This window comes from Notothenia coriiceps, unplaced genomic scaffold, assembly GCF_000735185.1.
Source record: "Notothenia coriiceps isolate Sejong01 unplaced genomic scaffold, NC01 NC01_scaffold00001630, whole genome shotgun sequence".
NCBI classification, from domain to species: Eukaryota; Metazoa; Chordata; class Actinopteri; order Perciformes; family Nototheniidae; genus Notothenia; species Notothenia coriiceps.
Window position 1 is genome coordinate 115,290 of NW_011334331.1, and position 16,302 is coordinate 131,591.

General features: G+C 40.5%; 1 protein-coding gene across 1 annotated transcript; it reads right to left on the bottom strand.

Moving 5' to 3' along the window:
- Nucleotides 1-3,679: 3,679 nt before the first annotated feature.
- On the bottom strand, nt 3,680-8,493 carry LOC104963138 (uncharacterized). Its single transcript, XM_010791702.1, has 5 exons — nt 8,340-8,493; nt 6,471-7,102; nt 4,529-4,957; nt 4,188-4,397; nt 3,680-3,883 (listed from the first exon to the last, which is right to left on the bottom strand). The coding sequence occupies exons 2-5, from the start codon at nt 7,053-7,055 to the stop codon at nt 3,680-3,682; spliced, it is 1,428 nt and encodes a 475-aa protein (XP_010790004.1). The 5' UTR covers nt 7,056-7,102; nt 8,340-8,493.
- Nucleotides 8,494-16,302: the final 7,809 nt, after the last annotated feature.

The following is a 16,302-nucleotide window of genomic DNA, read 5'->3' on the forward strand; positions in this document are numbered from 1 at the left end:
CCGCCGCCGATGATGGTGTGTGCGTGTGCATGTGTGTGTGTGTGTGCGTGTGTGTGTCTGTGTGTGTGTGTGTGTGTGTGTGTGTGTGTGTGTGTGTGTGTGTGTGTGTGTGTGTGTGTGTGTGTGTGTGTGTGTGTGTGTGTGCGGTGTGTGTGTGTGTGTGTGTGTGTGTGTGTGTGTGTGTGTGTGTGTGTGTGTGTGTGTGTGTGTGTGTGAGCATTAAAGCTGCAAAAAGTCATCGTACACTTCCCTATGTTGTGTTTGACTTCCCTGCCACTTAGTGTTACAACAGTCACACAGAGGGAATTAGCAGTTAGATTTGATTAAGAACACTCACTATTTATTTTGCCTTTTCACGAAACTCTCGTGAAAGAATGCAAAGAAGGCTTTGTTTGTGTTATTTTCCATCATGTTCATTTTCCATTATGAAAACCTATATAAAACGTAAGTCATGGCTTGTCTTGATCTAAACCTCCTTTTTGTTTCCATTCTCTCACTCTTCCTATTTTCTTTTAAAATCGTCCGCGCCAGATTCCCCCTTCACTTGGTAGATGTTCTTCTTTTTCCACTGTTAAAATCTCATTTTCTCGCTTTTTCTCTCCAAGTGTGTTACCCTTCCCTCTCTCCCTCTCTTGCTGCTTCTCTGCTCCAATCCCTCCTTCATATAATCCTGTGTTCTTTAGCTCGCTTCATTAGTTGTAGCAATAAACACACAGGGCAACAGGATACCTACAGAAAACTCCTCAACCTGATTACTGCAGAGTCAGGCTAACATACCACATATAGGGGGGGCCTGTGTAGCATAAGGTGTGTTTGTGTGTGTAAAGGAAAGACGGAGCAAAGAAATAAAAGACATAGGGGTTTGTTTTCTGCTATTATCCTACCAATTTGCAATGTTTGTGTGTTGAATACTGCACACATATTATCCCTACCTATTTATTATCGCGTGAGCAGAGGGTTTTGGATGAAAAGAAACACACTGTGTTAAAGAATGTTAACTCAAATGTCGTATACTTTCATTTTCCAATTGTACTTCTCCATCTGCTGCATGCCGTCTAATAAAATGTACAGAAAAGAGAAGGAATGTGTTTCTTTATGCTTGCACGATACACATTTGTTTGTCACAGGCATTCCTACTTTATCATACATTTTACGATTTTGGTGACAGCTCGGCTACAACTCTCCTTATTCACTGCCCTCAGTGTTCTCAGAGTTTTCTCTGGTGACCCCTAACCAGAGTAGCTCAGATGGTGTTTTGACAAGGGAAGTGCTGGCAACTCCCCCATTTTCAATAGGCTCATTATTAAAGCAGCTCTGCCTGGACTTAACTTGGCCCGTATTTCTACGACCACAAAGGACTCATAAAAACACTTTGGCGGAGTCAGAAATTACACTGGATACATGAGTGTGAGTGTGTGCTTGTATGGCTTGAGTGTACAAGCCCCCGTCCGCACACGAGAAACTTTAGACAATGCTCGGCTCTGTTGTGGCTATGCATGAACCCATAAAAAACACAATTGCATATCCATGCATTTATGCACCCACATGCATACACATGTCAGAAAACCATCATACAAAAGTGGAACATTATGCACAGTCAAGTGCCAGCGTAAAAAACAAAATGTCTCTGTTGAAATGGAATTCAAACTACCGAAATGCGGCAACGGTTACACACAAGTTCAAAATAAATTAAATAGGCTACTTGGCATAACAATATAATACATTTGCGCTTATGTGATTCTGTTTAGAATGCATCAAGGCAGGGTTCAGTCTTCAGAGTGCTTACAGGAAGAGGAGGGAGAAGATAACCAAAAAACAACAGGAGAGTTTCCTGTGTGACGCTGGTGATTCCAAGTCTTTATAGAATATCATGATGTTTGCACCTCTCAGGTTGAAAAGCCTGACTCAAGACAAATAAGAAATAGCTGTATTTTTCTTTGAATTGTGTCTGCCAAGGTGAAGCTGAACAGCTCCTGTGAGAGGTTTTCATGTTTGAAACAATCATAATAGAGCAATGACCTGGGTCTCCTCTCTGTCTCACTCGCTCTCTTTTCCTCCCTCACTCTGTCGTGCCTTCTCTCCAATTTCCATGGCCATAACTTTAATGCAGATGCCAACTCTGCTCAGTCCATTTAAACACACTCACACACACAGAAGGCTCAGTCATTCAGCCTGTCAGTAATATAGGGAGCAGAACTAACAGAGAATAAATCATTTTTCCGCAGCAGGGGCCTTCTCCGAACAAAGAGCCTGTGTGTATGCATTTTTTGAGGATGTGTGTGTTGGTCTATTAACATATCCCTTGAACAAATTATTCATCCCTCATGCATAACAGCCATAACGTTTCAACCCAAATAGTGAAAAGAGAAAGCCAACAACAGTCATCTTTCATTGGAGAAGGAATCAATCATGTCATAAATACTCTGTGCCACTACAGAGAAGTACCGCACTTTTTTTATTGTGGCAGAGAAAAGAGAGCTGGAACAGCAAACCACATTTTAAAACCCAATGCCTTATCATCAGTGGAAAATCCACCATCATTTAAAGCTCTTAAAGAAAAAGCACATTATAGCTGGAGGAGAAACCGCCATGATTGAATGCCTCCCACTCCAACATATTTCCTAAACTCTTAAAAAGGCAACCTTAATAACCCTTGGATTAGGGTGATTGTGGAAAACCATGTTTAAATTGTGCTGATAAACACACGCATCATTTCTATATATTATATATTGTTTCTCGTTTTTAATGGAGCGAGTTAACAGTAGCCTGGGTGTGAAATATAAACCACCCAGTGCCTGAACTTCACTGCATTGATGTCCTTAATCTACCTTTGTGAACACTTTTACAGCTTGTTTTGAGTCCTTGAAATATGGAATGCTTCTATAGAGTGGTGCACTGATGACTAATTGTCGTACAGTGAACAGCAAGTTAGCATTTCAGGGGCTCCATGGACAAAAACTATGGGATTTTTCCTTTGCATTTTGGAATATTGCAAAACAAATAAGCACTGTGGCAAACACACGTTTCTGATACTTACAATTTTTGTACAGCAATATAATTCTCACATATTAAAACCACTTTTATAGAAGTACATCACATTATGGTCGCATGAGTTCCCGTCACCACCGCAACTTAAAGGCAGACCCCTGTTCTGCGCCATTAAGTTTAGTAGTCTTATTTAGTCACTTGTTAGCAACCTCCTTTTTTAAGATATTCACCAATGGGGTATTTAGTGACATATTTTGGGCTTGTATTAATCACAGAATGAGAATTAGTGAGCCAACGGCCATCTCCTGCAGCCAATGCTGGGGCCAACGTATTGACCTCTGTCTTTCCTTGGAGTCCTGCCAGCGGAGGCCAAGTGTGGTTCCTGCAGCTTGGGCAACGCTGGAGCCCTCATTCCCGTCCGGGCAAGTGCAATGGAGAGGACACTTCATCGCGGTGTCGTAAAGGCGCCGGGGGAACAGCACGGCAGAGCGACAGTCTACGGGTTATAAACTCCAGTCAGATTGGCGTAAGACAGAGCGCCACGGGTCCTCTGCGTCGGTGGGAGGGGTCATCGTGCCCCAATGGTCATCTACCGCCCGCCTCAAGCCAGGCAGCCCCTGGCCAGTTCTGACCCGCCACGTCTATTGCTTGGATGGGGTGGTCGCAGCAACCATGGACGTTAAAATCTCACCTACCAATCAAAGACAAACTCTAGACCGTAATAAAGGGCCCGCCAAAGGACATCGTATACAGCGAGCTGAGCGCTGGTTCCAGAGGCAGAGGACGACCACTGCTGCACTTCAAGGATGTCGTAAAACGTGACATGAAGGCTCTGGACATTGCGACGGACAACTGGGAGAGGCTGGCGGAGGACCGGACGAAGTGGCGCCAGCAGCTGCGCGAAGGTGGTGACAGACTTGACAAAGACTGGATTCGTGGACTTGCTCAAAAACGTGGACATACTGTATCTCTCTGATTGCAATGCACAATCTCTTGTAGATTTTCTTGCCAATATATATATTAATCACAGACCTTATGTCAGGCCTCTAACCAAAAAACTCATTAATCACTGACTTTGAGACTTAAGGGAACCCAGAAGATGCGAAAACTAATTCCTGGGTTTAGGACTCATTCCTGCCTCACTCTATTCTACATCTGTATTAAAAACATCTTACAAAATGTGTTTTTCATTTTCTTACCTGTCGTAGCTTAACTCCAACAAAACGTAGTATCTCCCTGCAGACTCTGAACTCTTCTTCCATACCACGAGTTAAGATTGGCCACAAATCCTTCTTGCTGGGTTTCCATATCCGGTGAGTAAAAACCACGTCCCAGACCTCCTCTGAGATGCGTCCTGATGGCAGCGTCCTGACGATGGCTCTGGTTCCAGTACACACTGACTTGGTCACCTTATGGAAAGAATAGTTTTATGTTGTATTATTAGTATATGGAAGGTAAAGTATTTCAAAATGCCTCAAATCTTTGTCAAGGGGGAGACAAGGTATTAGTCTATAGAAAAAATAATGTTGTGTGTAAATACCTTCATATTATTCTTGCAGAAGCGCCTCACTAGGACAGTGGAACGCTCTTTACGGTTCCTGATAAACTCTGAGTTATCTAAATGACCCTCTTCTTCATCCTCCTCCTCCTCCTCCTCACTGCTGCTGCTGCTGCCCCCGCTGCAGTCTCTGTTCACTCCTGAGGGTGACCTTTCGTTGTTCCTCAAGGTCGTCCTTGTAGCTTCTAGAGATGCTCGTCTTAGAAATAGTTTCTCCAGGGAGTATTTGTCCACCCTGGGCTTTCTGTTGAGCCTCTCTAAACTGGAGTAGCCATCTTTGAGCCGGTGCTGGTGGGTATGTCCATTCTGATGATGCTGCCGGTGTTTGGGGAGGGGGGAATTACAAGGTGAGGACGCTAAAGAGCTGGGTTCACTTGAGGGAGTGCACCAGGTTGAGAGGTAGGGTGACATCTGGAAGCAGAAACATGGTAAATTAATTGACATTTTTTTAGTTAAAGGAGACATGTCATGCTTTTACCCATCCCCTTGTGTGTTATGAAGGTTTTTATGCATGTAAACGGTCTGCAGAGTCAAAAACCCTCAAAGTACACCCTGTAGCGAGCCAAACTCTAACACAGAAAATACCTCCCCAAAACGCCTCGTTGGAGATACGTCATTGTCCATTAGATTCTTCCGGGTACGGCATGATGTCAACCCGTACCCGGAACGAAATGGACCAATCCGTGGAGCCGTTACGTTACGTCCGCGGAGCCGTTACGTTAAGCCCCCGCTGATTGGTCCAAATTGACCAATCCACTGACTTCCTCACACACACACTCAGTGCACGCAGCTCTGCTGATTTCTCCTCCCTGGCTGCAGGCTGATAACAGACAGTTGGGATCGCGGTGAAATTCTCTCTGCAGACCCATTCTCACAGCGTTTATCAACCTTTTTCTTACTCAATATCAAGCCACACTTATTGTTTTTACTTCGGCTGTGAGTTTGTGTTTGCTCAGGATGAGTTTGGCTGTGTTTCGCTAAACAAGGAAACAACACCTCCACGGAGCTCAGCGCGATTCACAATGTCCTGTGCTCACAGGGAGGGTGGGGGCTGGATTTATTGGAGCTACAACGAGCCGTTAAAGGCAGAGAGTGAAATTCAGTGAATACACGTAGTTTTCAGAGATGCTGTTTGAGAAACAAGTGAGTTTGGAAAATTGCACAATATAAATCTATTCTAGTAGACCTCAACAATGGAATTATGATCAGTGGAAATGGCCATGACATGTCTCCTTTAAGCTAAATTAGCATTAGCTTGAATGGTCTATCTAATGAGGTAAATCATTTAATTAACACATTTACATTGTGATAAGTCAAAACATTTAAAAATCTCTGCGAAACATTGCGATAAAGCAGGACATGCAATGTTTGTCAAAATAACTAAGCCTTTTTTATGCTAGATAGAAAAGCAAAACCAGCACGATTCTCAAAGTGGACTAGATTTCAGTATTAAAAACTTTAAAATGCATCCTTAAAAATGTAGATTACTCAGGTAGTGTGAGATCATTTTGTTGATGAGTGGGAGTGATAATGTCTGTAATATGTTGATAATGTTTGCACAATATAAAAATCGATAGCATCAAGAATTGTATGTCCTTTTGGTGTCCAAGGAGGGCATGAATGATTAACCCTGATGTACAACAGGTGCAGTTATGTAAGCATCTCCATGTATGTCCTATTTATATTATGTCTGTGAAAAAATAAAAAATAAAAAAATAAATAAAAATGTAGATTATTATTCCTATTTTCTTATTGCAATATATTCTATATTCCCAAAGAATGGGCAGTGTAAAACTTTTTCCAATATTGTACAGTCCAAGCTTTTTTTTTAAGCAAATATGACACATAACAGTCTTATTGCAGCAGCTAAGTGTATACATACAATTTGCAGTTTACCAGGACTAGCGGCTGCCTTCATTATTACCTTGTTGAATGCCAGCATAGACACCGGCAGGCTGCTGCGGCGGACGTGTCTCCGGTGGTGCTGCGAAGGGCTGTGGCAGCGTTGAGGGCTCTGAACGGGGCTGCAGCTGGAGCTGGGGTTCGGACTGGATCTGGGGCTGTGGCAACAATAGATGTTTGGACCTGTGTGGAGGCTAGACAGGGGGCAGGAGCAGGGGGTTCTGCCAGTTCTGTTCCTGCCTGCATCCACACCCTCTCCAGAGGTGTCCAGCCGGCACGGAGATCCCTCTGAACTTTTCTCAGGTATCGGAGTAACCGTGTTAGTTGCCTCCTTGCCAGCTGACGGCTGGAGATTTGAGCTGTAGTCCAGACAGTCGTATTCCTTGTCCAAAATTGGCCCTTTCTCACTGTCACACGACAACTTCCGATAAAAGAGGAGGGAAGGGCTGCTTCGCTGTTTTGAATTCCACGATTGGTCAGAGTATTGCCATGATTCCTGGCTGTCATGTCTGGTTTCTCTGTTCGGCCTGCTGCCAGAGGATGGAGGTGAAGCATGCTGAGCCAGGACTACAGACCCAACCTGGGTTTGATTTTCTTCGGTAGCCATCGCGTCTCGCTGCAGAGTCCTACCTTATTCTTTGTTTTGCTGCAGCTCTGGAAATAAGTAACACGTTGCTGTTAATTGCAGTTGAGCAAGAGGAATTTAACATTATAGCATTAACAATCACAAACAATACATTTCTCTCAGACTCTCTTAATTGAAACATTTTGGAAGCAACGCCAACATCTCAATTAGTGGGTCGTTACAGCAGATAGAAGAAATTACATTTGTAGAGGAAATTTTATTTGCAGACTTCAAAACCCATACATTGTGAAAGATTGCACGTTTATAACTCAAAGGGTCTAGATGACTAATGATAGTGAGTTTTCCCTGAATGGAGAGTTGGCTCACTATTCAAAAATGTCAACAGTGTTTCATCTCGGGGGCATTAACCAATTAACCCCATGCCCCTGGTAACGGTAACGCTCAAAAGTTGTGTTCAATGGCATTAAAACGATAAGAACGTTGCTGAAGGTTAATCCAATGTGTCTGTCACTTTGAAATGATTACTGATAATCCATCATTCAATTTCTTATGTCGATTTCATATTAGCTGCTACCAGCTTCCGGTTTTGGGCATTCTGGCTACGGTAATGGGTAAGAACTTCCCCTCAATTCTATTGGCTCTAACGGTTCAAAAGAGGTGTCAATCATCAAAATCGACCGAGGGGGGCCAGACATATGGAAAATGCACCCAAATGACCCCAGAAGTGGGTTTTCTTTTCTAAATCTCTCTAAAAATGTCAAATGTCACTTATTTTTGCATCAATCTTGATACAGGGAAACTATGATCAATCTGAATTTACTTTAAAATAAAAAAATTCTATATTGATTCTGACTGTTCTTCATCCAACTCACAGGTTTATCGTTGCTTTGAGAAACAAGATTATTAATGTACCCCTTTAGAAGTGAAGATATAGTCAATTGTTCTGGGAATGTCATTTTCGAGCCTGAGACCTAAAAAACAGGCTCAGGGCTTAACAGGTTAAAGCACATTTCTCTGCTGCGGCTTCACAAAATGATTGATTACATATTACCACCATCTTCTAGTTCTGTCCAAAATACTTACTAAGCTAATGAGAGATATCCACATCAGGTCATGCTACTCAACAAGCTTCTTCTTCTTCGGTTCTTTTATGATTTCATTGTGTTATCATGGTCAAAGGCCTGCTGGCTGTGGCATGATAACTTCAGCTCGCATTGATCTCCTGAGTGACTAAGACCCTGTCCGTACAGAGTTTGCTTTGTGTGTGTTTTCTGTAGAAACAGAAGCTTGGGCAGCTGTACAAACCGGCAGATAGAGAACCCTCGGAGGTAACCCTGGGGGATCGAGGAATTTCCTTGATAGCGCGGTTCACAGTCGCAGCTCACGGGGCCATGTGTGTGCCTTTGTGCACTAGACCTGGTTGGTTCTGTATCTCTGGCATAGTTATCCACTTGTAGGCCCTGAGAGAAAAAAGTCAGACGGAAAAAGATAGAGCACAGGTTAATCAATATTCACAAATTATTTCCATTGTATGATAAATTCACAATAAATGTTTGAACTCTCTTTCAAAACAGAGAAAAAAGTTTCAAGAGGAAACATGAAAAAAAAAAAACACACATGAGACTATTATTTTTTTCTCATTTATCTTCTTTCATCACATCAGCTTTCTTATCTATAACTATTCAACAGAATCACAGCACAGAGTGTGAGCCATTGTGACGGAAACAACTGAAATAACAAAAACTACCAACTATTTGGGGCAATAAGAACAAAAATATAAACAGTACATTCAGCCCCATTTCCTGAGATGAGATATGATTTGTAGGAGGTGTTATGCGCTTGGTACTCCCTAAAATGAGTTTGTTTGGACTATGACCTTTCAGAGGTTTAATTAAATGATTAAGTAGTGTTGTTGTGTTTTGGAGAAATAGCTCTATATCCCGCATTAACCTATCATCACAGATTTACATTTTCTGGATAATAGGAAGAACTTTTATTTGATTGATGCAACCCATCAAATATATCAAAATGACAGCTCTCCATGATGTGACAGATAATGTGATTAAATTACTTCAAAACATGTCGAACCCGGTGGCTGACAATAATAATTAGGAATATTGAACCTTTGTCATAAACTAATATTTGACCGGGAAATGTTGTGGCACCCCATCCTCCCTCTCTCCCATTGCTTCCAGTTATCTCTCTACCATCTACTGTCAATAACTGCATAAAATGTTATTAGTGGTTTGTATGCACCAATATGTTTTGAGTTTGCAATTCTACGAAACAAGTACAAACTTTATACAATCAAACATTTATACTGCCCTAAACAACAACTTGTTGTCAAGGTCTATGACTACAATTATTATAAACTCTTTTTTATATTTGGTATTGTCCAGAAGTATTGGAAATACAAGACTCTTGGAAAAGAGAAAAAGGAACGATGCCTATGAAACTGAGCAGCCCCTTTGTAGTAGCTGGTTAACTAATATCAAACTGAGACTTTTAGCCAATATCTAAGAAGAGGAAAAAAAAACTATCGAATGTATACACATCTGAACTGGGTAGAGATTAATTGTTCTGCTTGCATGAAATACATCCATAATTGACACACTCACAAAACCACCCACAACATGCATGCATACTAATTGTGTGGTTCTGTGTGTATATAAACCGTGGCCAGGGATGTATAAATCCGAAAAAACTAGTGCCTGAAACCTCATAATTAGAGCGACCACAGCCCACACAACCCGCTGCCAAAAAGAGTGGGCCATCGTAGGAATGCAGGGCCGACCCACAGAGGACAGACCAGCTACAATTATATGAGGGAGAGAAAGACAAATACAAACTCATTGATCCGTGGTAAATCATGCAGTCAAAGTACTCTTGTGCCCCGCCCCCACACATATTTTAAGGTGTCTGTGTTGAATGTCTGCTGCCTCTCTTCAAGGTTCAGTGCTACATTCACACAGACAGAACCTCACCCAAAGGGATGAAACAGACAAGTGCTCCATTCATGAGCTCACAGTCTCATTACAACATACCACTTCCTCTGAAGCTCTTGCAGCTGAGCAGTAGCCTCTAGGAGAAGCACTGGTTTTATAGCTAAAACGCTGATGAGATTTAGAGATGCGGCTGTTTGAGTTTAGCTCATTTTCTACGACTGAATCTGGCGCTACACTACTGGCAGGACTTATAAACAAAACAAAACTGAATTGATCACTAGGTATCATTTTTCTTTAACTGGTATTTCTGTGGACCACTAAAGAAGTAATAGGAGACGTGAAAAGATTCAGCCTTTCCCAGAACCTTATTAACATCTAGTAATAAAAATGATTTTGGAGTAGAGCTGTTGGCTACATTATGTACAAAGTGGGCTTTATTAATACATGTAATGGAGCTGATGAAAAATACCTTATTTTACATGACAAAAAACGACTTGATGGGAAAATAGGTTGCGAAAACATTTGTATTCAAATTCATTCTTACCAATTAAAATGTCCCAATGCAATAGTTGCACATTATCTTACTGAAACAGAAACTTGTGGGAGCAGCTTGTCTGAAGCTACACTGCAGATCTAAAAGTAGATATCTGAAGAATGTGACCCACTGATAAGGTCATTATAGTTTCTCACAACACCTGAAATTCTTCACCTCTGATCTTTGAGGAAAAAGTCTGCAGGGCAGCTTAGCTCATCTTTTTATCTAAGCTTTTCAGAAGGCCATGGGTTCATCAGCTAGTTATCAACAATAATTTCAGATGACTTTTTCTTTACATTACATTGCTGTGTATTACACTTTTTGAGTATTCTGTTCTTCACTGTGGTGAGAGCCCACACAGATCCATAACAGAAAGAATCTCAGCTGATGTGTCACTGTCGACTAACAGGTCAAACCAGATGTATACAAGGTTGGCAAGAAAGAATATGTGAGATATGAAAGAGTAAAATATATCCTAGTCCTTGTGTTTATATCTGCTGGATATGAAACAGTAAAGTATGGATTTTAATATTTAAAAACTAAAAATATGGAATAATAATAGTCCAACTTTTTGTGTAGCTGTGTGTACATGCCTTTATTCCTTAATCACAATTTGTGGTAGGCACCAACATGCCCCCTTGTGTGTAGTATGAAAGAGATATTAGCAATTGTAACCCATGCAAGTATCCACAACTACATTAGGGAGGAGCAATGAGAAATGAAATTATAACTCAAGTACAACTAAATATGCTGACAAGACGTAATTAAAAACACGGATGTTTTTATTTAGGAGCCATCTGTGAAACCATCTGCTGCTTCAGCTAATGTAATGCCGCTGGACAGGTGTTAGCTGTCATGTCAGCTGATGTCATTTGAGGAAACAAACTGACACATGACGTTCGGGCATGAACCTGTCCAATTATTGGTCAGGAGGGCAGGACTACTAACCGTTTGTCAACTCCCGACGAGAAGTTTCATACTGTAGCTTTAAATCCTGAAGCCATGCGCCCAGGGGCATGATCAGCAGCTGTGTTTGCCATCAAGCTAAATTAAAATCACTCTGAAATTAGCAACAGGATAGCGTTTCCACACTCTGGTAACTTAAAGTGGAAGCATGTGGACTTTAAGGTTCGCTGTGGATGTGCTACAGACGTTTATTTAATCGTTATACTTAATACATGGCTGTTTAAAAAAAAATGACAGATCACATTTATCACCACAACCATAACAGACCCGTTATGTGATCATCCAAAAAGATGACCTTCATTTATACAGAGTAAATAACTGCTAATAATAAAACATATGTATTCAATCTTACTCGTTAAAGCTTCAAAACAACAACAAATACCCACAAAACGGAGATCAAAGTAACCCTTGTTATCGGCTGAACTGCGACCCCGGCCGGGAAATCAAAGCCTTGGGCTAAAAACACAGACAGACACACACACACAAATGGGAACGAGGTCACACAGAGTGACAAGTGCACTGACCAAGAAAACCCTCTATCACTTCTACTTCGCTAGTTGTATTATATAGAATAAGACTAGCACAAGGCACTCAAGTATATTTAGGTATATCATATCTTTAGATATACGAATATTTGCATGACAATACTTACATTAATGTAACCACTAAGCCTAAAAGTCCTGTAAATGTTATGCCTCAGGTTTTCCAGGTGAATCCGGTTTCACAATCACGTTGTTTTCTTTACAAATGAAAGAGAGTGAGTGAGAGAGATAGATAGACAGACATTAGGGATAGGCCTTCCACACACTTCAGCACGAGTTCAGCAATCAGAATGTGTTTTACAGGTTTGTCGAGATAAATCTTTAATCTTGACAGTCATCTGAATGATGGCTACAGCACGGGTTGCAGTGACACACATATAACTATTTCATTTTATGAAAAATTTGCGGGGAGTCTCTGTCATAAATGACACTGCATATCTATGATGGAATAAATAAAAGACAGTGTTTCTCAAAGAGTGGTTATGATTTCCAAATATGACAGCTTTGGTTTAACATTCTAAAAGATACACTTGAGTTTTTTGTTCCTGAAAGAGTAAAATGAGAATATGTGTACAACTGTAATTTCTGTTAGGTAAACACAGCAGGCAGTTAGCTTAGCATAAATACTTGAAACAAAGCTAACCTGCTTTGGTCCAGAGCTAACAAAATCTCCCAACTAGTACCTCTTAAAATCACTATTTAAAAGTTAGACCTTTATGATTGTATCTGTAAAACAAACAAGTCAATAGAAAGATAACAGTTGAGAAGGGGGATATGTTAAATAATGTTGTGCCAGTCAGGTTGCTAGGCGACCATGGCTTTTCGTCCCGGCCATATTGGATGGTCTGAATTTTTGAAATATCAAAACATACTAGAGTCAAGGATTTGAACCTGGGCTTGTATACTTCTTTAAACTTGTATACATCAATAGAAAAGTCAAGGAAAACTGTGAGATCAGCTGCATCACTGGAAAAACCCAGTCTCATCTTGCTTTAAAGAAAAACTGTTGGTTACTACCAACATATTCCGTGCAGCAATAAAGTGTAGCACACGTTAATGAAAGCAAGAGGGGATGATCTCAGCACCTCTGACAGTGCTGAACAAACATAATCAGGATCAGATGGTTAGCAACAAACTGCATTTTTTTTTTCCTTTGTGGGTGTTTCAGTTGTTCACTCATTTATCTCACAGGGGGTATTTCCCAACTGCCCTTACATCAGTTCAAATATAATTTACAGAATAATTGCTTTAGGGACTTACATCATGTAATATTCATTTTGATTTCACATACAGGGCTTGTTTTAGTTCAAGGTGGTTCTAAAATGTTATCAGTGACTTTTGAGTAAATCTCACATCTCTATAGTGAAATTATCGATTACACAGAGTTAAACAATTGTGTTTTACAGTATGACCTTTGTTCAGTGATAAAAAGGGCAGTGCACTGGCACCATTCGTTACTTTAAAGTGGGGATTCCCATCAACTAAAAATTAATTCAGATGAGACGGCAAGGGGGTAAAATGGTGTAATGGTTGTAAAGTCCTAACATCGGTATTATCAGACAATATTGGCATTGTTGAATGTCAACGAACGCACAATATGTATCGGTTGGGTCACACACATTTTGTGGCAGCTGTTGTTTTAGCTAATCGGGACTATGCTCGGACAACAATAACTGGCAAATCTGCTGGAATTAAATTCAAGAATGTGTTGTCTCCGAAATACATCGGCGACATGCAGAATGCAAGACATGTTTCTTTACAGTACATGTTTCTTTACAGTTTAGAACCGCTGATCTAGGAATGTTAATGTAAAAGATAAAGATTTAAAGCCGACCACAGTGAACAAAACAACCAATTACAGGTTTAAACACTGAAGTCCCTTATGTCACAGCCTCTTGTCTCATGGCTAGTCAATTAAAATAAGTAACAATTAGTTTTTTGATGAGTTTGTGTCCACAACCGTTTTGGAACCCATCCTAGAGGATTGTTTGCCCCCTCAACAGGAGGCCCTTATGCTCACATAAAAGCCTTTTTACCCAAGTTCATTCATGAGGGATTATTTCACGACTCATCCAAACAATGACTCATGGCCTGGTATGTGATGATGTCCCATTTCAGATGGATTGCAGTAAGTAAAGCACAATCAGTGAGGTGGAAAGCAGCACAATTAATTACTGGTAACAACCTTCAGGCTTTATTACTTTTTAAGCTTCCATTGGTACTATACAGTCAGTGGATATAGAATATAAGAGCCAGTAAATGGCACGGAAAATGTAAAAGGGAGAAATAAGAGGTGGTTTCAAATTGAGCTGAAATGCCACTTAATCTCCTGAGCCTCCAAAAAAACCCACTAAATACTTTGCACTAAGATTCAGCATTAGATCTTTAGCATTCCAGCAGCACAATAAGCAGGTCAGGGAGAGAAGGAATCCCCGTTTCTGTTGTTAAGGGCAGAAAAAGCATTCCATGCTAGTACAAAAGAGTGACGCTCCAACTGATGTCACCCAACTGCAGAGCAACAGTCACGCAGAGAAAACACAGATTTCAATTAGACTCTTTTTCAGGCACAAATGTTTCGTGATGCCAAACGGTTACTCCTTTTAATGTAATGATAGTGCCAAAAAACAACTAATTTGAATTCGGTTTAAAAAGGGAGAAACTCAAGGAAGTGAGTCAAGTAACAAGACTCACAAAAAGGAAAAATAAGGGAAAACATATCCTGTAAAAAGAATATTATTACAAATGTTAGAGAACGTAACTCAACTAGGGATGCACTCCTTGGTATTACTATCTGTCTTAACTGTGATAAATGCACATTTCTAATTAGCTTATTTCATTAAAAATAAACTCAACTTTGTTTAACTGACTATGTATATTGGAAAAAATGTAAATGACAACATATTTCACTCTTTACAAAAATGATGTACAAACTATATAATATAGCTGGAATAAAGTGAAGTAGCTACTAAAATAAAGACAATTGTATCCAGTTAAGAATAATTATTTTTACAATGATGCACCCTGCTCTGTGTTAGGTATCCAAATCACAGTGCATATTCATGGATTATTTAGAGTTTTGTAAATACTAAATAAGAATATTAATTTGAATATGGATATTTGATACAAAACATGGTCTAGTAATCTCCACAATCCAGTAAGAAAATCCTGCACAGTTCTCTTTGAATCTTCAGTATACCAACACTTCTGTTATGCAAAGGACCCCCCTCTCTTTAACACAGGGGGTCAGAGAAGAAAAGACGCATCATATGATTACAATAGAATCACATTCCTTAAACTAGTCCTAGTTTACAGGAACTGACAAATGTTAGAATGCAGTGCAAAGACCCAGATAGAAGGAGAGCTCAGATTAAGTCTTTTAAAAGTATGTATTTTCAAAAATAAATGTTTACATGGACTGGACCCCCCCCCCCTCCCTCCCTTAGGGGAATTCATCCACAAAAAACACACTAGACGCAGCACTAGGTCAGACACCAGAGGAGACTGAAGTCCACCGTAGACGGACCACTTTTGGACAAAACGTCCTCTCCATTAAAGGCAGCTCATTGTGGAATAGCCTCCCAACTGAGATACGGGATTGTCCCACTCTCAATAGTTTTAAAGGTCAACTCAAAGAATGGTTCAGGAACAAACAGACGTGCGATCACTGCTAAATGCACTTTAACACAGGGGTATCTCCTCTTGCACTTTACATGTCGTTGCTGCTATATTTTACCGCCATGTGGAAAATGCTTGTATGCTGCTCATGTTCTTTCTGCATATCATGTATTTATCTTTGTTATGTATATAAATGTCATGTTCTTAAATGTTGTATGTGAGGGACTACGGATGGAAATTAGCTCAAAGCTAAAATCCGGCATATTTACATTTCAAATCAAATCAAGTTTTATTTATAAAGTACATTTAAAAGCGATCTTTGGTCGAGCTAAAGTTCTGTACACTACAGTACATGTAATAAAAACACATTACTACAATCACAATAAAAGACAATAAATTACAACAGATATAAAAAACACAGGGAAAAGTCAGGAGTCGTGCAGGTAGCAGTGTGGGGTGCCGTCTCGGAATTCCACCGACTAGGTCGTACGACGACTATCACGGGGTTTGTCCGAGTTTTGTGGCTCCCGTGGCTCGGAAGCGTCGGTCGACCGGATTCCGAGGACCTTTGAGACGGGAGGTACGCACTCCTAGCTTGGGTCTGGGATCCCCATAAAATTTAGATGAGAATTCTGTGTGATGAAGAGTGGGTACCGAAGATCATG